This window comes from Phocoena sinus, chromosome 3 (assembly GCF_008692025.1).
Source record: "Phocoena sinus isolate mPhoSin1 chromosome 3, mPhoSin1.pri, whole genome shotgun sequence".
Classification (NCBI taxonomy): domain Eukaryota; kingdom Metazoa; phylum Chordata; class Mammalia; order Artiodactyla; family Phocoenidae; genus Phocoena; species Phocoena sinus.
This window is the reverse complement of record NC_045765.1, coordinates 73063682-73089829: the sequence shown is the minus strand read 5'-3', so window position 1 is coordinate 73089829 and position 26148 is coordinate 73063682. Positions and strand designations below refer to the sequence as shown.

Genomic DNA, 26148 nt, shown 5'->3' with positions numbered 1-26148 from the left:
GCCTGAGTGTAGGTAAAAAGCTGGTAGAAGAACAGAAATTTTCAGAAACTTTTATAAGGCAAAAGAGATATCCTTCTCACTGTTCACATCTCCCCTAATTTTCCACTGATAGCACTCCAGCTTCCCCCATAACTTTGCTCATTTATTGTTTCTGTAACTCTGGCCTGTGGTAATGATGAATACTTAATAATGTGATACTTAATAACATAAATGCTCAGTTTCTGTGGTGATTGTGTATATTGGCTTGTTGACATTGTCTATCAAATTTACTTTGTACAAATAATCAAAGGGATAGACATATATAATGTTGACAGGCATTTTCAATGGATAGGTTTTCTTCAATTCAGTAACTGACTTTTTACAAAAGAGATTTTTAATCATACTTAATAGTTTAGTGTGTAAAGGAAGAATAGAAGGAGGTGAAGCTATTTATTCCAGATATATATAGAAGCTTTTGTATAAATAAATTTAGAAACGGAGAGAGGAAAGAACAGGAGAAATGGTAGAATTAGTAATAATTGAGGAACCAATTTAGTGTTTATTTTTTTCCTCTAACATTTCTTCATTTAGTTTATGATCTACAAACTCAGGAATATGGTGTGTTGGATTGTGTATTAAAATCCTCTAGTGTTGAAGAACATAATACAATAAAACCATGCATTATGCATCCCATGGCAATGCAAATTTGCATGATAGTGATTGAAGATTGGTTTTCATTCTCAACCTGGCCCACATTTTTAAAGGAAGGTGGTCTAATGAGGAGGCTGGATACAGAGAGAAGAGTGAGACCCCTTCTGGAGGAGCCAGGCAAATTGAGGAACATTCTCATATTCTTGGTATTCATCCTTCCCAGTGCTCTCCATAGGGGAGATGAGGCAGATGACAGCTAATCAGGAGATGCCTGAATTACTGTCACTATACAGAAAATCCCAAATAATCTTGGAACTAAGTATTTTTCCCTCTTCTACATTTAAGACAGGGTAGTGGTGCCAAATTCCAGCTTGAGACTGATAGATTTGGAACACACAGCCAGACCCATAGAATTACAAACCCTCTAGTTGTTTAGACTTGTCTGGTTCTTTTCATTGTCCTTGTAATATCATCACCACCTTTTACATGAGTGATTCTCTCGGACCCTACTTACCACGTTATGACAGAGTTTTGTTGTACTTTAATTTCTGCTGACTGAAAATCTATAATTATGCTCTCATTGGGCATCATGGAGGAAGAAGTCAACTGACTAGTTAAACTGTGTGGCTGACTTAAAGTTATATATTTGCTTGTCTTTGGCTCAGTTGTCTGTTCACCTCTTATGACACCTCTTTTCTTAATAGATGAGAGGTTGAAGGGTGGTTGGTAGCTATTATATGGAAAAAAATATTTTTTATCATAATCTCTTGTCACATTAAACTCCAAAGAAAATAGAAAGTTTTTCTCATGGTAGTAATTACTCTTTGAAAGAAAAAGTTTAATTACTTATCAAACATATCAGAATAGGGAAAAATAGCTGTGAATATAAATGTCAGTATCTAAAATTCAGTGTAATTGTAACTGCAGATAAACTCTAAAAGGGTCATATTTAAGCTAACATTTATATACAACTTGCCAAAGTAGCTTTTTACCAATTTTTAACATAGCCACTTATGTAATATTTTTGTCTGTTAAAACAAGTGTAAGCAATTTAAATAGTCACTCAATTGTGATGCCTTCCTTGCACCTCAAGCTGAACAAGTGTGTACTCTGTAGATACCTTGATTACTTACAAGAAGAAGGGACTTTATATCATACATATGCAATATTATTTTTTGTTTGTTTGTTTGCGGTACGCGGGCCTCTCACTGTTGTGGCCTCTCCCGTTGTGGAGCACAGGCTCCGGACGCGCAGGCTCAGCGGCCATGGCTCACGGGCCTAGCCGCTCCACAGCATGTGGGATCTTCCCGGAATGGGGCACGAACCCGTGTCCCCTGCATTGGCAGGCGGACTCTCAACCACTGCGCCACCAGGGAAGCCCATACATATGCAATATTTTGTGCTTAGTGTTTCAGTATTAAACTGTTTGGAAATGTATTTCATACAATCTACATATATTATGAGATTACCATATGTCTGGTGAAGAAAACAGATCCAAATGCTTTCAGTAGAAATACTTGAGGTTAATAATAAAAGACCTTACTATTTTTGTTTCCCAGGGCTTTAGCATGAGAAATGTCTTCATTTACCTTAGTATAGTGAAATGAGTTTTTAACAGAAAAGCCTACATTATTTGAATGAAGATTGCACGTCATGCTATTATATATATATATATATATATATATACACACACATACATATATATATGGGAATATCCCTATAACATTACAAAATCAAATTTCTGTATTCGTTTGTATTTGCTAAGTGCCTAGTATGGTTGACTTACTACATTGCTTATAGAGCTATAAAGGTAAGTTGGAAATGGCCCATATATTGGACCTCTGTATATTTTGGTGTTTGAGGGGAACAAATAATTAGCACTTCTCTTGCCAACCCCGGTTCTAAACCAATTAAGAAATTAAACTTCACCATAAGCAGATTGAAGGGAAAATATGACCTACGTTACTGATAAAAGGCAGCTTGCAGAATGACACTGTGCAGTGTGTGTGGAGTCAGCTCACAGGGCTATGAGAGCCCTGCTGGTCACACGCCTACCCTGTTCAGTGACATCGTGTCAGTAGCTTGAAATCAGTCTTGTTGGGAGTACTTAACACCACTGAAATTGGTAAATAACACAAATCAGGGGCTCCCCCCCTGCCCCGAGAGCTGCTTGTTAAACACTTAATGGTGTACTACTGTCTGAAAGCATGGATTAGTCCAAATACGGCTTCCTAGGGTTGCTGATTTAGCCCCACACAGTGGAGGCTGGAAGATACCTTCGTTGCACCTAGAGTGGAACATGAATGAACTCTGGAGATAGCTCACCCATGAGAAGAAGGGAAAAGAAGGACTTAACTATACATGAGTGCTTCATTACTCAACTCATCCTGATGTAACGAAGCTAGCGTAAGGACAGTGTAAATACATTTATCCTTGCAGGCAAAACAAGAATTTTATAATAAACTTATGAACTTTCTATCATCTGGTCCCCAAATATATATTGGCTTGGCCAAAAATTTCATTCAGGCTTTTTGGTAAGATGGTGCAGAAAAATGCGAACGAACTTTTTGGCCGGCCCAATGTATTATAGTTATTTTTAAATTTGAGATCATATTTCTTATGAACAATTTTTGTTATCAACATATTTTCAGTCATCTGATATTAGTGGAAACATATTTTGTGACTAATTTCTTTTCATTGAGAGACATCACTGCAAAGGAAGCTTGCCATAGGGCTCTTCCTGTTTGTTTTCTTAATGGAAAATCTGCATTTTGATAACATCACAAGCAATATAATTAAAATGTTCAAAACTTCTGCATGGTAAAGCAAGCTAATACATTTTGCAGGCTTTGCAGTTTTAAGTATTTTTAATTATTAATATTTTAAACGTGTAGAAAAGTACAGAAAATAAAATAATAAGCACATGGTACCAATGGTTCAGATTTATTCTTGTTTGTCACATTTGCTTAGGAACTTTTTTTTCCTGTTTAAACCACACAGATGCAGCAAAACTTCTGAGTCCTTTATCCTAATCCAATCTCCTCCTTCCCCTTGAAGTTGTTGCTCATCCTCCCTATGCATGCTTTTGAACTTTTACTACATAGGTACTCATGACAATATGTAGTCTAAATGTGTGTTTTTAGAATTTGCATAAATGGCATAATTTATGAATTTATTTTAAATTATAATTTTAGTGTTTAATGACTATGAAATATAAAAAGCAAAACTGGACTTGAAATCCTTTTCCCTGTTTGATATGACCCCATGCTGTCAAGTATAGAGTCAAGTAAGTTTTTGTTTTTTTATTCGTGTGTTTGCTTTTATTTGTTTTATTTGTTTTTTTTTGCGGTACGTGGACCTCTCACTGCCGTGGCCTCTCCCATTGTGGAGCACAGGCTCTGGACACACAGGCTCAGCGGCCATGGCTCACGGGTCCAGCCGCTCTGTGGGATGTGAGATCCTCCCGGACCGGGGCACGAACCCGTGTCCCTTGCATTGGCAGGGGGACTCTCAACCACTGCGCCACCAGGGAAGCCTTATTTTATTTTTTTTAAGATTTAATTTTATTTGTTTTTGGCTGCGTTTGGCCCGTTGCTGCGCACGGGCTTTCTCTAGTTGTGGCAAGCGGGGGCTACTCTTCATTGTGGTGCGCAGGCTTCTCCTTGCAGTGGCTTCTCTTGTTGCAGAGCACGGGCTCTAGGTGTGTGGGCTTCAGTAGTTGTGGCACGAAAGCTCAGTAGTTGTGGCTCCCGGGCTCTAAAGCACAGGCTCAGTAGTTGTGGTGCATGGGCTTAGTTGCTCCGTGGCATATGGGATCTTCCCGGACCAGGGCTCGAACCCGTGTCCCCTGCATTGGCAGGAGGATTCTCATCCACTGTGCCACCAGGGAAGTCCCTGTGTATTTGTTTTTAATGATGTATTCAAGAGATCTTGTATTCTGTGTGTTCTTACATGCTTGAGAATTTCTGTCAGTTGTCTCTATATTAAAGGGGAATTGTTTAAATGTTCTGGTAATGTACTTTGCCCTTCAAAGTATGTGGACCTGGCCATGGAATATTGATCTAATCCTTTCATCACAGCCTTCCCTGCCATCTTTTGGAATGGGGAATTTTGGTGTTTGGTATCTTTCGCGGGTACTTGAGGTTTGGGATGGTTAGATCTGTTGTCTTTATACTTGCATAGTAACTTGGCTGGGAATGATATTCTTGGCTCACACTTCCTTTCCCTCAGAACTTTGTACACATTGCTGTTCCCTCCTCTGTCATTTGATGTTGCACTGGGAAAGTCTGGTACCAGCTTGATTTTTCTTCCTTGATTTTAACTTGCAACTTCTGCTTGGATATCTATCCTTGAAGTGCTGGATATTTCTTAGTGGCAGTTGTTCACCAACAGATTTTACTGGAGCACATTGCACAGTTTAACAGCCAAATTCAGTAATTTCTTCCCTTCAGAGAAATTAAGCCTTTTGAGTGTGTTATTCTTTCTGTTCCATTATGATGAAGTTTATTTACTGGGAAAACCAATGTTCTCTATGCTGTATATCAACTTCGTATTTCCTGCACAACTATTATTTTCTCTCTCTGCAATCAACACTGCCTTTAGACCTAAGCAAGAGAGATCCTTGCCAGGAACACTGGGCATTAGAATGACCCACCGCCACCCTCCTCTAGCTGCTGTGGGAGACCAGGCAGCCATGTTCAGTCAGAGTCTGTATTTTCTGTGTACACCATCCTCCAGTACCCTAGATACTGGAATTCCTCTACCATTGGCTCCAAACACATTTCAAGGATGTGTAGTAGCTTCCTGTCATGAGCTTTCTGAGTGTAGACCAAACCACTGGTATATTTATCTTTAGATTTATTTAATTAATTTATTTATTTATTTATTTTGTTGTACGCGGGCCTCTCACTGTTGTGGCCTCTCCCGTTGCGGAGCACAGGCTCTGGACGTGCAGGCTCAGCGGTCATGGCTCACGGGCCCAGCTGCTCCACAGCATGTGGGATCCTCCCGGACCGGGACACCAACCCATGTCCCCTGCATCGGCAGGCGGACTCTTAACCACTGCGCCACCAGAGAAGCCCATCTTTAGATTTATTGATCAAAGGTTGACTATTTGTAGAGGCTGTGAACAGAGCTTGGATGTATGAGCCGGAGTATCTACACATATGCATTTGAGGTGCCTCATGGTGTAAGGAAGACTAGGGTGGGAAAAGGAGGGTGATGGGCCAAGGGCAGGGCTCGGGGGCTGGAACTTGTCCATCTTCACTGCCACTCTCTAACGTGGAATGCTGAGGAGTTGTCCAAAAATTCTGTAAATGTTTTTAAATGGTTTATTAGCTTGAAATTACCATTATTTAATTTCAGTGTATGGTATTTTCCTCTTACCTCAGACCCTGAAAATATTTCCAACAGGCCTGTCTGAAATCTCCATATTTTCCTTTATGCAGTCACAGTGAATATGTCAAGCTTTCCCTTTCTGTCAATAATTGCATTGCAATCATGTCTGTTCTCTAGCCTGCTGTCTGCATTTTGTGAGTTTGATAATGGTCGTGTTTTAAAACTCAGGTGTTTCTTTGGGTCTTCAATTCCTCTTCTATATTATTCTTTTGTTGTTTTTTGTCTGTTTGTTTTATTTGCCTGTTTCTATAGCACAAAAAGCACTCAAGGGCAGATTTTCTTCCATTTCTTCCAAAATGAGTCTGTCTTTGGCATAATGTGCTTCTTTGCTTCTCTTCTTTTCTTGCCACAGTAGCGTTTACAGAGTCACCATGCCAGTTCTTTTTGTCTTGCTTAACTTGAACAGCTCTGCTTCGCACTTCCATTGGGCCTCAAGTAGTGTAGATGACTTTTCCTAACCATGTCCCTAGCATGTCTAAGTATGACTTATCCTCCCAGGCAAGCCCCAGTGTGATGGCAAACTTATTTCATGTTCTCCCTTTGTAGAATTGGTAAATGTTGTGTGCTAGTTCATTCTACTACTGCAATCAGGGGTTTTCCATTGGCCCTTTTTTTTTTTTTTTTTTTGCAGTACGCGGGCCTCTCACTGTTGTGGCCTCTCCCATTGTGGAGCACAGGCTCCGGACGCACAGGCTCAACGGCCATGGCTCACGGGCCCAGCCGCTCCGCAGCATGTGGGATCTTCCCGGACCGGGGCACGAACCCGTGTCCCCTGCATCGGCAGGCGGACTCTCAACCACTGCGCCACCAGGGAAGCCCCGCCCTTTTTGTGTCATATTATTCCTAGAGTTCAGCCCCTTGCTCACTTTTAATTGTTTCACTGTCCTCTCTTCTGCAGGCCTGCCCAAAGTCCACAACTTTTTTCATATTTGACACTATTTCTGAAAAATGGAAGACTTTTATTATTTCATTGGTACCGTCCTGAGGCACTAAGACCAGTTTAAAGATCTGTACTGAATCAAGTTAAAACTATATCTCTTTTTCTTTTGGTGGTAGTATTTCAGACAGTGAGTTGTGCCTCTTTAGTTTTTTGGTTTCTGCGATTGTTTTTGCTATTTTTAAATTTTATTTGTTACTGAGGGGGAGGTTCTACTTTACTAAACTTTTTACTATGACCTCACTTTCTATAAGTAAAAGTGATGCATGCATGCTGCTGAAAAGGTTGAAAACATTAGACAGAGCACAAAAAGTAAGAAAATAAAGTAAAAAGTCATTTCGTTTTCATTTTTATTCAGTGCACGCCTCCTACCATTGTTTGCTCTTATAACCCAGGAACTTTTCCTTTGTCATTGTTTCCTAGAGATTCTATTTCTTATCATGATGTCTCAAGGAAGTAGGTTTTGTTCTTTAACTAGTACATGCCAAAACACTTGAAGTTAAGGAAAATGAGCCTAGAAAAAAAAGCATTAATTAGAAAATCATTTATTATGACTTTTCAATGTTAAAACTTCACTTTTCTCCTACTTAAAAAACTCTTATCTCTCTGATATACACATTAATATCCCTGTAGAGTACTCCCCTTATATTTTGGAGAATTGGATTATTACTCTGTTGCTTTTGACAGTTGAATCTAAATGAACTATCTGCATATTGGCACTATTTGCTGAGCAATTCTTCGAAACTGCTTGTAATAAAAAGCCCTTCAGTTACATGCTATGATACCCTCATGTTGCAACCTATTCTGAGGTGGACTGAAATTAAATTTTGTTTACTAATATAAACATTGAAGTTGGGGACTTGATTTACTTTTTAAAAACTAACTCTTATCAGTGGTATATCTGTTAAAATAGCAAATGTATCAAGAACTAGGCAAATCCTCCTCTGCCATAAGATCCTCATGGCACAGGCCTGGGAAGAATGACCCTACATGCACATCTTTCTATACGTAATGGGGCAATGAAAAGGTTGAGAGAAAATGTTTTAAGAGTTAAAATGACCCTGCAGCAAGTAAGATGCCCTAATTTATTGCTTAAGACTAATTCAAGTATTTTAATTTTGAGAACGGTTTGTCCAAATTTTTTTTCAAAGGTGCAAAAAGAGACTAATTCTATGTTGGACTCATGTAATGGCATAGAGTCTGTTATGCCAGGGATCTCAAGATGGTCAGATGTGAGCTGGATAACACCTGTGTACAGATTCGGTTTGACCTGCGTGATCGTTTTTGTGTGTGAGTTTGAAAAATCTGTAAATTTCACATAAAAATCAGTCTTTCTCTCCTCTCTTGAACTCTTTCGAAAGGGGCAAGACAGTGCCCTCCTGGTGTTACCTTTAGGCAATCATGTCTTCTACTGTCCACCGTTAAGTCCCTCCTTTATTGCCGTGTATTCACATACCTTCCCCAGTTAGATTCGACGACTCTGTTTCTGTGGTAATCTGAAAATGCTGTATTACTTTATAAACATTCCTCATATAGTTATATGTAAATGGTTAACACTAGCTTTCTGGAAAAAAGTCTAAATGGCTAGATATTACAAATTACCCAGATTATTTAGTCATCATCCTCTAATTCTTGGATTATACATGTGAAAATCATGTGTTACAAATCTATATGCATAATACTCCACAAATTAAATTTTGAAATTTCAGCACATTTTGTTCACACTATCTCATAATTTTGTATTATATCGCATATATATATATATATATATATATATTTTTTTTTTTTTTTTTTTTTGCGATACGTGGGCCTCTCACTGTTGTGGCCTCTCCCATTGCGGAGCACAGGCTCCAGATGTGCAGGCTCAGTGGCCATGGCTCACGGGCCCAGTCGCTCCGTGGCACGTGGGATCTTCCCGGACCGGGGCACGAACCTGTGTCGCTTGCATCGGCAAGCGGACTCTCAACCGCTGCGCCACCAGGGAAGCCCCTATATGGCATATTTTTAAAAATTCTTTTCTTAATGATGTTAAATAGCAGAATTTTTCCACCTTTTCATTAAATTAGACCTCAGTAAAAAAGAAAGTGTCATTTTGAAAGAAGAAACACTATTCCTGGGTTTTATATTAACAATGTCATATGCTAGTTATTTTAAAAATAACAATAGAGAATTTGGCCAAGTACAATAGAATTAGATGCAACTGTGGCCACTAGAGGGCTTTGATTTTTTTTTTTTTTTTTTTTTTTTTTAACCAGTGCAAGCATAATTGTGAAGATAAACAGTGAAGTTTATATGTCAACCAAAGATTAACTGGTTAGTGCCAAAGTTTTAAATGTGGCTATAATATATAAAGTATGCAAGAATCTTATCCAGACTATACATAAAATATATAATTTTTGACATTGTATATCCGTGAAGCACTGTTTCATAATTTAATAAGTGAAAAGTAGTCAATAGTACAAACTCACAGATAAGTTTTCATATGTTCATTGCCTTAACATTTTTGAAGTGTTAGTCTACATTTTGCTTCTTTTAATACCATATATAGAACATGTGTATCTATAGTACCTTTGCATATCTTTTTGTTAGAACTAAACAGTAGAACTACCTTTTGTTATGAATACTCCATTCTTATTTAAAAAAATCATGCTGAAGTCTTTCAGGGACTTTTCAACAAAATGACAGCTGTGAAAGATCAGTTTTCAAGTACTAGCAGATTTAAATGGCTGTTGGCTCTCTGTGGTGAAGATTTTCGTTGTTTTTCAAAATATGTGTAAATTATCTTTTATAAAATATCTCTGGAACCCTATGACAATGAAGACAGATGCTTGAGAAGCCTATTTTAAAAGAATTCCAATTTTTAAATCTCCCCTCTCTCTTTCATCTCATATATTCTGGCTCATTAAATCAGACATGAAGGTCTTATATTTTAAAATGCAACTCCCTTTACTCCATAAAAAATGGAGTAGAACTCAGGCACAGTGGGGAATATTATAATGCTTGCATACCTTTATTAAACCAAGAATAATGTCCCACATGCAGTTGCAATAAGCACACTTCCACCATAATTGAGTTAGACTAGGTATTTTCAAGTTAGGAAAGATATTCCAAGGATGGGCTTTAGAGATTTTCAAATGTTTCCACTAATGCAAAAATAATGTAATGTAACCTTCTCATTTGCATCATTTTCCATAATTTTCCCTATGTTTGCTTATGACAATAATAATCCTTTTTAATGACTTGGTTTATGGCAATGTCTTTCCACTCCCTCAAGTCTCTATAAAATCATAGGTGCTCACGTCACTTTTCTGTTTGAACTTTGCCTATTACTTTCAGGTAAAGGCCAAACTTTTGGTATTTAGCATGGTATTGAAGACCCTTCGGTGTTATAGCACTTCCTCACCTGCATCTCTTTTTCTTTCTGTCTCTATACACTTTCTTCTTTTCCTAGCTTGCCCCTTCATCTATTAAACATCCCCTCAGATGTGCATGCATACACACACACACACACACACACACACACACACACAGCACACATACACAAACCATACCCCTTTCAGTCTGCCACATTGGATGGCTTTCTGCTGGAAATCTCAATTGATCTTTCAAACCTCCTTTCCTTTCCTTTGCATTTTATCGTGCCTGGAATTATCTTCGAGCTTTTTCTACCTGATCCTTCCAAAGTCCATTAAATAACGTTCTATTTCTGACGTTATTCCTCCCTCCGTGGCAGAATTAATTGTTCTTTCCTCTCTCCTCTTAAAACATTTTATATGTAGTCATACTCTAGCATGTATCACAGATACTACAGACCATTACTCTCTCTTTCCTCTTTTTTTTTTAATTAATTAACAATGTGGGGAACTAATACCAGGAAGGAAGACCCAGTTTCACCATCACACAACTAAAGAGAGCCCAAATTATAATTACATCCAAACGCCATACCTTCATACTCAGTTGTGTTATCAATATCAGCATTTCTGGTAATATTACTTTGAAGGTTTGATAAATGCTATTATTTCTATAATTATATGAGATATCAAGAAAGGAGTAATAGAGTTTTTCTGATGTTTTTGACAAGTAATTTAATGTTCACATAGATTCTAAAATAACTTAGACAAATAATAGTCTCATTTACTAAATTCCTCTTCCTTTACGTTATATAATAAACATTTAACTCACTATGTGAGAAAAAGTAAAAACATATGTCAAAATGTCATTTTAATGTTTAAATATTTATTTCATTAGTGATATTGATAAATGAAATGCTTTACAATTGTATTTTAATATATCATTTCAATGTCTTCCCTCTAACAGAAAATATCTTGTATTTTTAAGATATGTGTGTGTGTATATATATATATATATATATATATATATATATACACACACACACACACAAAGAGATTAGAAATCTCATGAACATAGTTTATTTACAACCGAAATTCATCACCTCAAAAGTTCACAAACAAGCACCAAACCATAAGCAATAGGGACCTAATGTAAAAATATTTTGTTATAGTATTTTTCCTTTTATCTATTTATGTTGATTTATTCATTTAATATATATTTCTGTTTCAGATGTAATGGAACAGGATACCCTGCCCTCTGGATGCTTACATTTTCACCAAGGAATCTGACATTAAAGAGCTAATTACACGATCAGTCACTAGTGTGGTTCATGCTGTGAAGCACAGGTGCAGGAGCTCTAGGGCTGTGTTGCAGGACTTCAGGGCAATCTGGAAGCTTTCCTTGAAGAGGAGAAATGTGGGTGAATTTTTGAAGAATAGGTCAATGTGTGTGTGTGTGTGTGTGTGTATGTGGTGTGTGTGTGTGTGTGTTTTGTGGGAATAGTAAGGAGTAACCAGGACTAGGTAGAGGATGACTTATACAAAGACCCAGAGACGGGAGCTTAGCATCTTCTAAGCACAGGAAGAAATGAAAAGAGCAGAGTGAGGGGAAGTGGCACAAGGGCAAGCTGATGTACAAAGCAGGACCCGGATCTTAGGAGGATTGTGATTTTTATAAATATTTGGCCTTTATCTTAAGAGCAGCAGGAAACCACTTAAGGTTTAATAATTTATGTTACACGTACAGATTTAAGGAAAGCTCTGTCTGGCTGCAATGCAAAGACTGGATTAAATGGAAGAGAGAGTGGATTGAACAGAGAGGTTGTTCTTACAACCTTACTCATGATGCTTACAGAATATTTTTTATTGAGCTAGTTTACCATCAGTAGGGAAGGTAATACACAACCTGAGGTTTATTTATTACACTTTTTTTGGTTTTTTTTGTTTGTTTGTTTGTTTGTTTGCGGTATGCGGGCCTCTCACTGCTGTGGCCTCTCCCATTGCGGGGCACAGGCTCCCGACGGGCAGGCTCAGCGGCCATGGCTCACAGGCCCAGCCGCTCCGCAGCATGTGGGATCTTCCTGGATCGGGGCACAAACCCATGTCCCCTGCATCGGCAGGCGGACTCTCAACCACTGCGCTACCAGGGAAGCCCCTCATCTACACTTTTTGAAATGCAGAAAGTTATTAGAGTTTGAGAGCTATAAGCTTGTGTTGAAGTTTACAGGTCCATTATTGTGAGTTACAGTCTCCTCCTGGACATTATTAACATAATGGAATCATTTTGATGTGTATACTCACAAATTGCAAGTGAATGAGTCTTTTAAATCTGTTAAGCTGCTTATAGCAATTGTGATGAGGGAGGTTTCCTTTTCCACACTTTACAGGAAGCCTTAGTATAAGCATGTTTGTTATGAAGACAGAAATTAAAGTTAGCAATGGCATTTCAACCACTATAATGTGTGAATAGTGTTTATTACAGGGGAAAGAAAAGTCATAAGTACTCACTTACTAAAACTGACATGCAAGTAAAAGTGGGACTTACATGAAGTGATCATCGCATGTAATATTGATACATTTTACCTCTATGGAGCTGAGCTGTGCAATAGCACTTTATCCCTTAGTACTCAATTGTCTTATGTTTATTTTATACAGTAAGCATTTGGGCATATGACATTAGAAATGGTGTGTGAAAATTTGGGGGATTTCTACTTCCTCCAAGAGTACCTCAAAAATGCTTACAGTTCGATGAGGAACTGATTTAAATGAAACCAGTTACTTTTGTTTTATAAGTTAAAAAAATTAAACACCTTGATTTTGCAAATTGTAGAGTTACAAATTTTGGATCATTTAGTGCTGTAAATAACATAAACTGTTGATACTTGTATAATTTTCCAAGGTTGCCAAGGCCCATGAACCTTTTTGGACAAATCATATCTAGAATTTTATATTTAGACCTGGTCTTTCTAAATACTATTCATTCCATGGCTATAAAACAATTTAACTTAAAAAGAAATTACCTACTAAAGCATGTATGTCCATCTTCATTCTCTATCAAAGCACTAACTTTATGCATTTTTTTGGTTGGTGCCACAAATCCAAACCTTTTGGGAACCAATCTTCAAAAGTGCAACTGGTGTAGAAACTCCTAAACATGCCCTGCAGGGCTCCCCACAACCTGGCCTCTGTCTGCCTTTTCAGCCTTGTCTCTTATTCATGTGCCTTATGCTACTTTATCCTTTACCAACATATAAAAAATTATATTTCATACCTTTATGCCACTTCACATGCTATTCCTTCTGCCAAGAAATGCCTTTTCCTCCAGGTTTCATTTTATCATTCAAGACATCTCTCATTTTCACCTGATTTGAAACTATCTCTGGCCAATGCTACCAACTGACCTGCTTGGAAAGAATAAATCACCCCTTTCTCTGCTCTCTTATGCTTGTCAGTCCTTTTACCACTACACATGGTACACTGTGTGGTAATTATTAGTTTGCATGGGGAAGGACTGTATCTAGTTCATGTTTTTTTTCTTTGATTTTTTGGGAGAGAATAATTTCAACTATTATCAGGCAGGTATTTGCACATTCATCTCTATCTCCAAATCAAATTCTACATAAGGATGTATAAAATTCGCCTTCTATATCATCTCCAGCCTATGTCTAGGCCTATTCCCTGGCGATAACCCCTTTTAACATTTGCTTTTGTTTTTCAGGTAGTCAGCTGTCTAAACAATATGCTCAAACACTTTTTTTAAACTGCAAACCATGTCATTTGACTCATCTTTATGGAAGATGAAGAATTAGTCTTTTTTGCTTTTGCCATATGTTGAGGAGAAAAATCAGTAACCAGCATCTTAATAGTAAAAGTAGAACAAAACACTGATAATGAACTCATAAAGAAATAAATTTAAACCTATATTTCTAAATTTGAACCTTTCAAAAAATTCAAGATTCAAATGGTTTCTCTTTTTACACACATTATACTCATCACCCACAGTTCAATAGTTCACTTCTTTTCCCTATCCCTAATGTGTGACAACTTTCCAGTTGTATGATCTATTGAATGTAATTCGTTATTTTTTCTTGGAGAATTCTGATTTCCTGTTTTAGCTTAGAATAATTGCTTTGGGGACTCAAGTAAGTTGTCATTCTTAAATTCTTTTGTTTTCATACTTCTGTGTTAATTGCAATGGTTTTTGCTTTCTGTGCCTTCCTCCTTTCTTGGATTCCATTTTACTGAGCTACAGAATATCCTTAACTTTTAAAGAACAGATACAGGAGAAGTAAATTATCTTTGTCCTTAATATCTACAAATATTTTAGTTTTTCATTACAATAAATTGTTAAATTAGTCAGGTATAGTATTGGGGTTAAAATTACTTTGCCAGAGAACTTTTGAAGTTACTGGTAAAATGACTTTCATCATCCATTCATACATAAGATGCTGTGATGATTATTTAATTTTCACTTCTTTCTGAGTTTTCTGTGTTTGTTTGGTAAATGATTGACTTTGTTTTCATTTTCATTCATCTTGATTAGCACTCAGTTGACTCTTTCCCTCTGAAGCTCCATTTGTATTGTCAACTGTGGAATTTTCTCTTTATTTATTTTTTTTTTTGATTATAGGAATCCCACATTTTTATCTTTTTTCCCCATTTTTTTCTGGAACTTCTCAGTCAGTCATTAAGGCTCCAGGATTGATTTTCTTGCTTTCTCTGCCTTTAAATTTTTTCTTGTATTTTCCTTTTTATTTTATTATTTTTTAATTATTTTATTTTTGGCTGTGTTGGGTCTTCATTGCTGCACGCGGGCTTCCTCTAGTTGTGGCGAGTGTGGGCTACTCTTTGTTGTGGCACGTGGGCTACTCGTTGTAGTGGCTTCTCTTGTTGTGGAACACGGGCTCTGGGTGGGTGGGCTTCAGTAGTTGTGGCACGTGGACTGAGTAGTTGTGGCTCACAGGCTCAGTAGTTGTGGTGCACAGGCTTAGTTGCTCCATGGCATGTGGGATCTTCCCGGACCAGGGCTTGAACCCATGTCCCCTTCATTGGCAGGAGGATTCTTAACCACTGAGCCACCAGGGAAGTCCCTATTTTCCTTCTTAAAGAAAATAATTTTGCTTTATGATTAGGAATATTTCTTAGATTTTTTTCTTTTCTTTAAAAATAATCTTTTTAAATTTAGTATTTATGTTTTATACTTCAAATATTTTACTTTCTTGATGTCTGTTCTTTTATAACAGCGCATTATTTTATAGCTGCAATACATTCTGAAACTTCTCCAAGTACATTAATTGGAATTACTACAAAGTTCTCTTACTTTACTAATAATGACAGCTTTGCCTTCAATATTGATCTTTTCATTCATTTTGGTCCTTCTATGTTGTGATGTTGTTTACCCTCAAATACCTCTTGATCTTCAGACATATTCATATTATAAAGATGTTTTAACAGCCTCTCCTACATATAGGGAAAAGGAGGATGCTGATTGAAAATTCTGAATGTGTCAGATGGGCATGAAGTACTTTAGAAGACAAGCTAGCTGCTCTTGCCCCATTTCTACCACCTTCCCAATGGAAAAACATAATAATAATGAGGGAGGAGAGCTTTGTTTTGAGATCCTACCAACCACACTCAGTGCCTTCTTCTTATCCAGAGGCATGTTCAGATTCTTTACAGCAAGAATTTCAGTGTACCTTAAGGGTGTGAGCTTTTAGCATGTTGCCAGTCTTGTTGCACCATTTGACACAATTTTTTTCCATTGTGAAACATAGTCACTCAACAACTTCACACCCTAATTTTGCATTACTTCTCACTTCCACTCTCTCTCTATTCCACTTTCAAGTTTGGAATCCTTCTGGGACTCCATCAGTACTTTGACCACCTTTTCATTAATTCACCCATGTATTTATAAAACTCTCTGGGTCAGCTTATACCACACTTTGAGAAAATATTCTGAATTTATTACTGTATTTATTTCTTTACTCTCATTTAGATATGATTTGGGAAGGAAGGCACTAAATACACATGATCAGTCTCTATTAAACTGGAAGCCTTATTTTTTTAATCCTCAGTGTCTCATACAATAACAGATTAATAATATTTGCACAATAAATATTTGTCAAACCCAATTGAACACACAGAAAAATAAGAAAAATTACATTGTAGTTTTAGCTTATTTTCTACTGATCAGGCTTGGCTATGAATTATGATTATTGTTTATTTTTAAATCTAGTTTACTTTCAGAGAACAGGGTATAAATTGCCACTTAAATGAATATTACAAAAGCAAACAACAAAACACCTTCAAAACATATACTGTATTCTGTTTCAAAAAATGTTTCAAATAATTTTTCAGTAAGAATTTTTAAGCAAGTTTATAACCTTCATATTTATTTCCCAACAAGGATGATTAAAGGTATACCAGCGTGTTTGTGTGTGTGTGTGTGTGTGTGTGTGTGTGTGTGTGTTCTGTATGTGTGTTTTAATCTCTATTTCAGAGGATGCTAATTGCCTTGGAATGTCCTTTCTCCTTTCTTATTTTGAGGAATAACCATAGCTTTTCACTGAGTACGTTGGACCCCAGATAAAAGCGTACATTTCCCAGTCTCCTCCACTTAAGCAACTTACTATTGGCTGGTCAAACATAAGCAAATAAAATGTATTACTCCTGAAACATCTCTTTAAAAAGGAGTAGGTGTGCGTTCCCCACTGTTATTCATCCTTCCCCTTGAAATACATATGCGAAGGCCGGCCCTCCAGCTATGAACTTGGACTTAAAAATGGACACCAAACCCTAGGAATAGCAGAACAGAAAGTTGGATAGAGCCTGGGTCTCTGGCAGCTTCAAGATAGTAGGGACTTCCCTGGTGGTGCAGTGGATAAGGCTACGCGTTCCCAATGCAGGGGGCCCGGGTTCGATCCCTGGTCAGGGAACTAGATCCCACATGCATTCCGCAACTAAGACCCGGCACAAACAGATAAATAAATAAATAAAATTTAAAAAAAAAAAAAAAGATAGTGCCTTATTTATCGTGGATTGCTTCCACTATCTATGTTATATACTCTATCAAATACACCAAGGACAAGGAGAATAAATAAACATTAGATAATACAACTCTGTTATTATTGTGTCTGGGATATTGTGATTGGTCAGGTCTCTAAGAAACAATAATATTGTTAAGGAAGTGGCAGTTGCTGTAGAAATCCAAACACAGCTTTGGGAACTCAAGGCAATTCTAGTCATTCCTTGGAAAGCAAGCATTTAGCACTCACCACCTGAGCAACTCTTTCATATTGGTCACTGGACCTTTTCAAAAAAAAAAAAATTTTTTTTAAACAAATAAATGTCAAAGCAGAATTAACCAAATTGTGAAATAGTTTAAATGTTTTCCACTTACTACATTGTTTTTAGCACAAGTATAATTAAATATAGTTCTCCCATTCACAAAATAATTACAAGAGTTATCTATACATATTAATTCATATTTAGTACATCACTAGTACTGTGGTCTAGCAGTGGAATACAGAGTTGTATAGTACATAATGAACAACTTATTTCCTGTCAATAGATCAACCAGGTGATAGATAGATAAAATATATATAGATAAATACAAGTATAGATTTAAAATTTTTTATATTATGTCAAAAATGGAGGGCTTCCCTGGTGGCGCAGTGGTTAAGAATCCTCCTGCCAATGCAGAGGACATGGGTTCAATCCCTGGTCCGGGAAGATCCCACATGCTACAGAGCAACTAAGCCCATGCACCACAACTACTGAGCCTGAGCTCTAGAGCCCTCGGCCACAACTACTGAGCCTACGTGCTATAACTACTGAAACCCACACACCTAGAGCCCTTGCTCTGCAACAAGAGAAGCCACTGCAATGAGAAGCCCGTGCACCGCACGAAGAGTAGCCCCCACTCACCACAACTAGAGGAAGCCCGCACACAGCAATGAAGACCCAACACAGCCACAAATAAAAACAAATAAATAAATAAATTTATTTAAAAAAATAAAAGTAGAGGTGAAGCTCTTGGGTCAGTCTGCATTCAGCCATGGACCATGGTCTGACAGCTAGTTCACCCATTGCTCTCATTCATGTCCCTTTCTTTTTACTGCTGATGCCACACATTTAAATTGTGGTTGTTTTTATGAATAAATATTAAGTATAGAAGAACTCATAATTTGGTGCATATTTAAGTTGGAGTTAAATTCCTCCTTTCCTTTCATTAAGTTTGTAATTCTTAATGAACTTCTTGAAGTTGTGATTTGTTACTGAGAAGGCCCTAGAGAAAGATTCACTCAAATTGAAAAAGGGTTTTGTTTTTAAGGCCATTGAGCTATATATTTTGTGGTTTTTAACTGAAATATGTAGGATTTAGGAAAGATCTCAATACATTTAGGGCTATACTGATGAATATTTAAAGATAAATATGTAATTCAACCATCTTAGTTGTTTTGGAGTGTGACTGAAATGTTCCCTGTGCCAAGCTGTGGAGCTAGGCTTTCAGAGTCAGATAACATAGGCAGAGAGTTCACTAAGCCTCACCAACTCTTTATGGCTGCCTTCCTTTTTTCCTACTTCATCCTTTCCTGTGTGCCTTTCTGGACAACCCAGAATTGGTGACATTGAAGACCTCGAAAATCAGACCCAAGATGGGAAAGCTGGGGAGAGATGGAAGTGAGGGCAAGAAATGACTTTTCTCAGAGGTTCTACCTTTATCCAGTTTATTTACTCAGCATTTTATTATTGAAATTCCACTGTGTACAATCACTGTACTCTCTGCCAGGAGTACAAAGATGGAAATATGTGCTTATAAGGTCTGAGGGAAACACACAGGTATAGACAATTCTGATATATAAAAGCAACTGTAATAATAAAATGGCAAAATCCAGTGAGAGCATAAGAAAAGGAGCTCCTAATGTTTTTATTTATTTATTTTTTAATTTTAGGTAAATCTTTTCATCCTGAATTTCACTCTAATGCCAACCCTGAAACCTTGAAGTATCTTTATTTTTATTCTTTGCAGTTTACATTTACAGAAGTAGTATAGGCTGAATTTTGTATTCCCACAAATAACTTAGATCATTAAGTCAGTTAATTTCTTCCAAATCTGCTTCCTTTTTATGAAAATATTTAGGGATATTTTCCAATATGAAAACCTTAAGCTCATGTGATCCCTGAGCCACAATTATCAGTATTCCTAATTATTCCACAATCTAACCATAGCTTCCTTGTATGTGAGGCTAAGGAAAACCTCTGGAATCACTGAACGCATTATTCTTTCTTTACATCTCCCTCTGTTTCACTCCCATTGGCACATTCCTCTGTAGATCTGAGTAGCCACAATTACTAAGAAAGATGACTAAATTTCAAGTTTGAGATACACATTTCTCCTTTGCTCCTGATGTTAGGTGTGGATGTTCTTAGACTTTTGATTGATGTCATGCTGTCCTCTCACCTCCAAATATGTGCAAACAGTGTGTCCCTCTAGTCCTACTTTCTTTCATTTTGCTTTCCCCTTAATTCCATCATGCCTGTGGTCATAATTCCTTTAGTTGCAATATGATACTGTGAAATCGTTTTCAGCAAAACATAGAAGTGTAATTTCAAGGAATACAGTGTATTCCTTGTATGGTTAATTTACTCATCTCTCACTTGGCTGCAATAGCCTCTAACTCAACAAGCAAATAAACTGCAGCAGCTTTCAATGTGTTCTCCACATGGCAGCTGTTAAGAAATTCTCCTTTTATTTCTTTCTAACTTTATTTAAGTAGTGATATTTATTTTATTTTCAAATTATAAAAGATTTTACACATGACATAAAATAAATACTGTATCAAATATAACACGAATTTAACAAATGTTAACACTTTATCATAATTACTTTATATCAAGTTTTAAAAGAAATAAAATATTTCATCTATATAGCTGATGCCTTCTGACAGTCTTTCCCCTTCTTTCTTGCCTAAACTTAATGTCTATCATTTATTTTCATGTTGTATAAACTAAAACATCTGTGCTTCTACATATAAACAATACATACATATTGGATACATATAGAGATATATATTTTTAAATTTTTATGTCCAACTGAAGATTTTTGAGATTTATCCCTGTTGGTAAATATAGCTGTAGTTAGTTCATTTGAACTAGTTTGTATTTACATACATCACTTACTAATAGATATTTAGGTTGTTTCCAGTTTTTTGCTATGGCAAAACAAACAACACCAAAAAAAAAAACCTAAAAGAAACATCCTTGTGCTGTTTCAACCCTGTGCACATCTCTTAGAATTTCTCCAGTACAGTCTAGGCTTTGTTCCTAAAATACCTGTACGGTAGGGTAGGGTAAGCACCTTATACAATTTATAAGATATTGTCAAAAAATTTCCCAACACACTGAATTTACATTTGCCCTGGCAATGTACAGAGTTCCCATTTACCCACCTCATCACAAACAAGTAGAACCATCAGGCTGGTTCGTTTTTCCTAAACTACTCAGAATGAAATACTTTCTCATTTTTCTTCAGTTTGCACTACGTTGATTACTAGTGAGATTGAGTATATGATTTTTGGAAATTTGGAGCATCCCTTATGTGAATTACTTCTTTATAACTTTTATCCCATTGTTTGAGCATGTGTGTGTGTGTGTGTATGTGTGTGTGTGTGTGTGTGTGTGTGTGTGTGTACATGAACTTTCAATTTTGTTTCATTCATTTTTTTTTCACCTGTTTGTATTGATACAATACTATTTGATTAAAACAGATTTCAGGGTTTTTTGCTCAGTATTACTATAGCTGCATCAGTTTTCATTTGGTTATTTGCCTGCTATATCTTATTTCTTTCACTCTGTATTTAATCCTTCTGTGTCCCTTCTTGAATAAATTATTTTAATCTATTTATACTTGTTACGATTATTAATATTATTTTTTAAGTTTGGTTTTTTAAACTATCATATGGGTTTGTTTCTATTTAGTAGGCTTTTTTGGTTGCTTTCTTATTTTCTGCCATTTTTAGATTTGCCAAAATTCCCTTACTCACTTTTTAATCCTTATTTCGAAAGTTGTAAGTTTGTCTATTGCCTCAGTAGTTGCCGTACAATTTTTCCCATACATTCTTAACTTAATGAAGCCTAAAGCTAACCAGTGTCAGATAGATATGATATGATTCCTTACACACACACACACACACACACACACACACATAAATTCAGTGACCTTTACATGAAAAACTAGTATGTGCAAATGTCCTGGGGCAGGAAGCTGACTGGCAATTATGAGGGTCTGAAAGAAGACTGGAGAGGTTTGAGAACAGAAAGGAAAAGGGAATCTTAATAGATTTGAGTATGGAGGGTCACTTAGGAGTGCTGTCTTGTACTGGCTAAAAGGGCCAATTGTTTTATTTTCAGAAATCCTGTGAGCCAATTGTGAAATAACTATTATTGAAAACAAAAGTATATAAACCTATATTAAGTGGATTACATTAAAAAGAAAGATTGTTTTCTAGTCATTTCTAGTCATTCCTAGTCATTTCTAATTATTTTACTACATTTTAATATTTATCTGTACTCCTGAGTTTATGTCTATTCTACTGGTATGGTGGAAACACTTTATAATGATGCACCCCTGCAGGTTTCTTCCCAATTTCACATTTAGTGATGTTGCCTTTACTCACTTGAAGTCAACCATGGCAGGAGTTTACACCATGGAAACTGGCAAACTCTTCAAATCAGGACTCACTCACACCTCTAAGAACCCGTTATTAAACACTTATCAGAACAACACTGAGTGAGACTGTACAGGACCTTAGAGACCATGTTAAGAATTGATATATATCACAGGAGAAATGAGCAGGCATTGAAAGGTTTTAAGCAAGGAATGACAAGAGCACAATTCTGTTTTTAGAAAGACCACTGAGATTACAGAAGTGAGAAGCGAGGCAGGGTGACTCTGGGTGGCTCCCATGGTAAGTAATAGTGGCTCAGGCTAGAATCAAAGAAAGGAAGATGGAGAAAAGTGAGTGGATTTAGGAGCTAAAACTGAAGACCTAGCTCTCATGGTACTAGTGTGAACCAATCACATAAGACACTCATGTAGAAGAAGTAAAATCTCTGAGTCCTCTCTAACTTCTTTTTGGTAATGATATTTTCATTTTGAGCCCAATTGTGCCACCATGTGTCAAAGAGCCAACTTCACAGTTGAACAAACTTAGGCCTGAATAAGAGAGGAGGGAAAAGTCTACCAATGGAAACGTGAGATGAGGGGACTCATTCCATTGAAAAATAAATTACTTTTAAAGTAATCCATAACTTTTCTTTCCTCCTATAGGCATACTAGTACATGTATGGTAGCCATGAGAATAGCCTCTAAGATCTCTGACTGCAGGGAGTGTAAATGATAGAGGGTCAACTTCTGGTTTCTGAAATTGAGCATTTGCCCTGAGGCCATGCTTCCCACAAGTTGCCCCAGACAATGACTTAACAGGGCAGAGACACTAAGCAACCCTGTTATAAGAGGTGCCAGATTCAACCAGAAGTTACAGAGGACTCAGATTTTACTTCCTCCACATGAGTGTCTTATGTGATTGATTGGTTCACACTAGTACCATGAGAGCTAGGTCTTCAGTTTTAGCTCCTAAATCCATTCATTTCTCTCCATCTTCCTTTCTTTGATCCTAGTCCGAGCCACTATTACTTACCATGGGAGCCACCCAGAGTCACCCTGCCTTGCCTAAATTTATTGAATGAAAACATTAAGAACAATGGAATACACCACTCAGTATTAGTCAAGGTTCCCATAACAGATTATAGCGAGACAGGAAGATATTGTTTGTAGTATATTTTGCTTCGGGTCGTTCTTCAACAAAATTACCTTGTCCTTTCCACCAGGTGGTTGACCAGATTGATACCCTGACTTCTGACCTACAGCTGGAGGATGAGATGACCGACAGCTCCAAAACGGACACCCTGAATAGTAGCTCAAGTGGGACAACAGCCTCCAGCATAGAGAAGATCAAAGTGCAGGCCAACGCCCCCCTCATTAAACCCCCAGCCCACCCATCTGCTATCCTCACCGTCCTGAGAAAGCCAAACCCTCCCCCTCCCCCTCCACGGTTGACACCTGTGAAGTGTGAAGACCCGCAAAGAGTGGTGCCCACTGTCAATCCGGTAAAGACCAATGGCACCCTTCTGCGAAACAGAGGCTTCCCAGGGGCACCAAACAAAATTCCAAACGGAGACGTTTGCTGCAAACCCAGCAGTAACTTGGACAAGGCTCCAGTGCAGCCTCTGATGCATAGACCTGAAAAAGACAGGTGCCCCCAAGCAGGGCCTCGGGAGCGAGTTCGGTTTAATGAAAAAGTCCAGTACCATGGCTATTGTCCTGACTGTGACACCCGGCATCACATAAAAAATAGGGAGGTCCACTCACACAGCGAACCTGTCCACCCACCAGGAAAGCTTCCTCCCCATGGCCCTGCCCAGCCTCCTCCCCCTCATCTCCCTCCTTTTCCACTAGAAAATGGGGGGCTGGGAATAAGCCACAGTAACAGCTTCCCCCCACTCAGACCTGCACCTGTGCCTCCTCCCACTGCACCAAAACCACAGAAGACGATCTTGAGGAAATCAACCACTACAACAGTGTGATGTATGCCATTTTAAAAAAACATTTTTGTTTTTTTTAATTCTTATATTATAAACATAAAATAATACGTAATGAGCACTTTCTACTCAAGCAATAAAAAGCCCAAATATATTTATCCTGCATTCAGCAGAGTGGCATAAAAAATCACCGGGTAAGTATGCAGTATGTTGTTTATGTCCTGGCTATACATTGTTTAAAAGTTACATCGTGAAACCACAGAATAACGGAATAGCTGAATATATTGTTTTTTCAATTGACCTGTGTCAAACTGTGACCTGTAGATTTCAAATATTTTGATTTACCATAAGAGATGGGATTAGATTCATTTTATTCATGTCTAACTCATCTATGCATTAAGAACATGCCATACTCTGACCTAATGCTTTCTAATAAGAAATTTTAATACTGAAAGACTATTTTATTATTTTTTCTAAAGATGTTTGTCACTAGTTTTGCATTATTAAATGCTGAGGATAATACCAGAACATTTATTTTCTATACTATACAATTATGACTATATGTTCACCTATATATGTAATGAAAGATTGTGGTCTGTGGAAATATCATATGTCAATAAACAATGGTAAATAATGGCAAAACCAAATGTTCCTCAGAATTAAAATGAAGCAGCAGTTCATTTAATTCCACGTTAGTTTACATCAAAATGGATAGCAGCTCTGACAGAGTTTGGAGATCACAGTGAGTATATGTCAGAATTTTTCAAATTAAATATCATAATCCAGATTCTCAATAGAACTGTAAATATTTTCATATGATTTGCCTCCATTTTGGTACCTCAGGGATGACCTGTTGCAGGCCAACCCCTTTAGGTCCTCCCCACTCTCAGCATGCCTCCAGGTCAATGCATAAACCAGCTCATTGAAGCTGTAGGATGACTTTGCTCCTGCATCAGCAAGCTCTCTGCCTTCCTGAGGGATTCCCCCATTTACAGGAGAATCCTAGAGGAAAATAAAGATGTTTATGGAACAGGATATTTTTAGCATTCGCCTTAAGCTGATTCTCCCTCAGAGCTGAAATACGCCAGGGTTTTTGTTATTCTATAGAAGGAAGAGAGGAAATCCTTTCCTCCTAACATCCAATAAATGTGCTTCTCTTTAGTCTAATTTGCCAACTAAAGTCACACTTACCCATGGACAAAAGTTCACTTCCTAACTACCATGATTTGGACTGATCCTGTGATTTGCCCTGGAGTTAGAAATGAGTTTACTCCCTTAGATTCATGATGACAGGTAAATGCCTGAGCAAAATGTGGTCATTAAGTGGCAGGAGTAGAAGGAGTCATCTTTGGTGGAGATTTGATTATTATGCAGCTTAAAAAAGAATACTGTAATACTTTGGAATATTTGGCTTTTGATCATAAAACTTGAACTTTTGCTACTACAGGAAAGTAGTCTTCAATCGTATTTCTTTGTTGCCTTTTTCATGTTATAGCATCATAATTTGGAGTACTGTTTTTGAACAACTTCCTATTGAAAATGATAATATATTTTAGGCATAATTCCCTAAAGAAAATAGGTTTATCTTTTAAAGGAACAATCAAATGAGTAAAAATAGTGACGTCACGTTGAAAATGTACTCGACATGAGTTTTGTTCTGTGTGTGTTGGACATGAAGATAACGCAAGCAGAGTAAATCCAACTTTTCAGAAAGTTACAAAAGGCAAGACTAATAATCAAAGGCCAGAATCTAAAGTTTATTAACTATATGATCAGTGTGTTTAATAGATGTGAGCCAGGTAAATAAATAATTGACATTTAATACCAAAATAACACATATATTCTTAACATTGTAATATGTTCATTTAGTCTTGATATAAATAAACCCAGGATTTTATCACCTTTCTAGATTTAAATATTTACATCCTTTCAAATGTCTATCCAGTGTGAGGCCTTTTGATATTATAAAGTCTTTGAAGACATGAAGTTTTTTCCCTTCAGCCCATCTTTCTTTCACAGCCAATTACTTTGACCTAATAATTACATTATAGTGTGAGACTTTGACCCTTGTTGATGTCTGGGAACCAACCTGGACCTCAAAGTAGAGCTTACTAACAGCCACATATCATCCACTGGGCAGATAACTCATTTGCAATAAAGCAAGTTGAATAAGTTGGATGATTTAAGCTGGTTGATTAAGGATATTTGAGCCAGGTGCCTACACACAACCTC

At 37.2% G+C, this 26148-nt stretch overlaps 1 protein-coding gene across 2 annotated transcripts in view; it reads left to right on the top strand.

Annotated features, from left to right (window-relative positions):
* PRR16 (proline rich 16) overlaps positions 1-24575 on the top strand; it is a 171069-nt gene extending 146494 nt beyond the window's left edge. For both annotated transcript variants that reach the window (XM_032627986.1, XM_032627987.1), the window contains exon 2: positions 23206-24575. In XM_032627986.1, coding sequence (XP_032483877.1) covers positions 23206-23961 — 756 coding nt within the window. In that variant the 3' untranslated portion in view covers positions 23962-24575. The remainder of the gene's footprint in view (positions 1-23205) is intronic.
* Positions 24576-26148: the final 1573 nt, after the last annotated feature.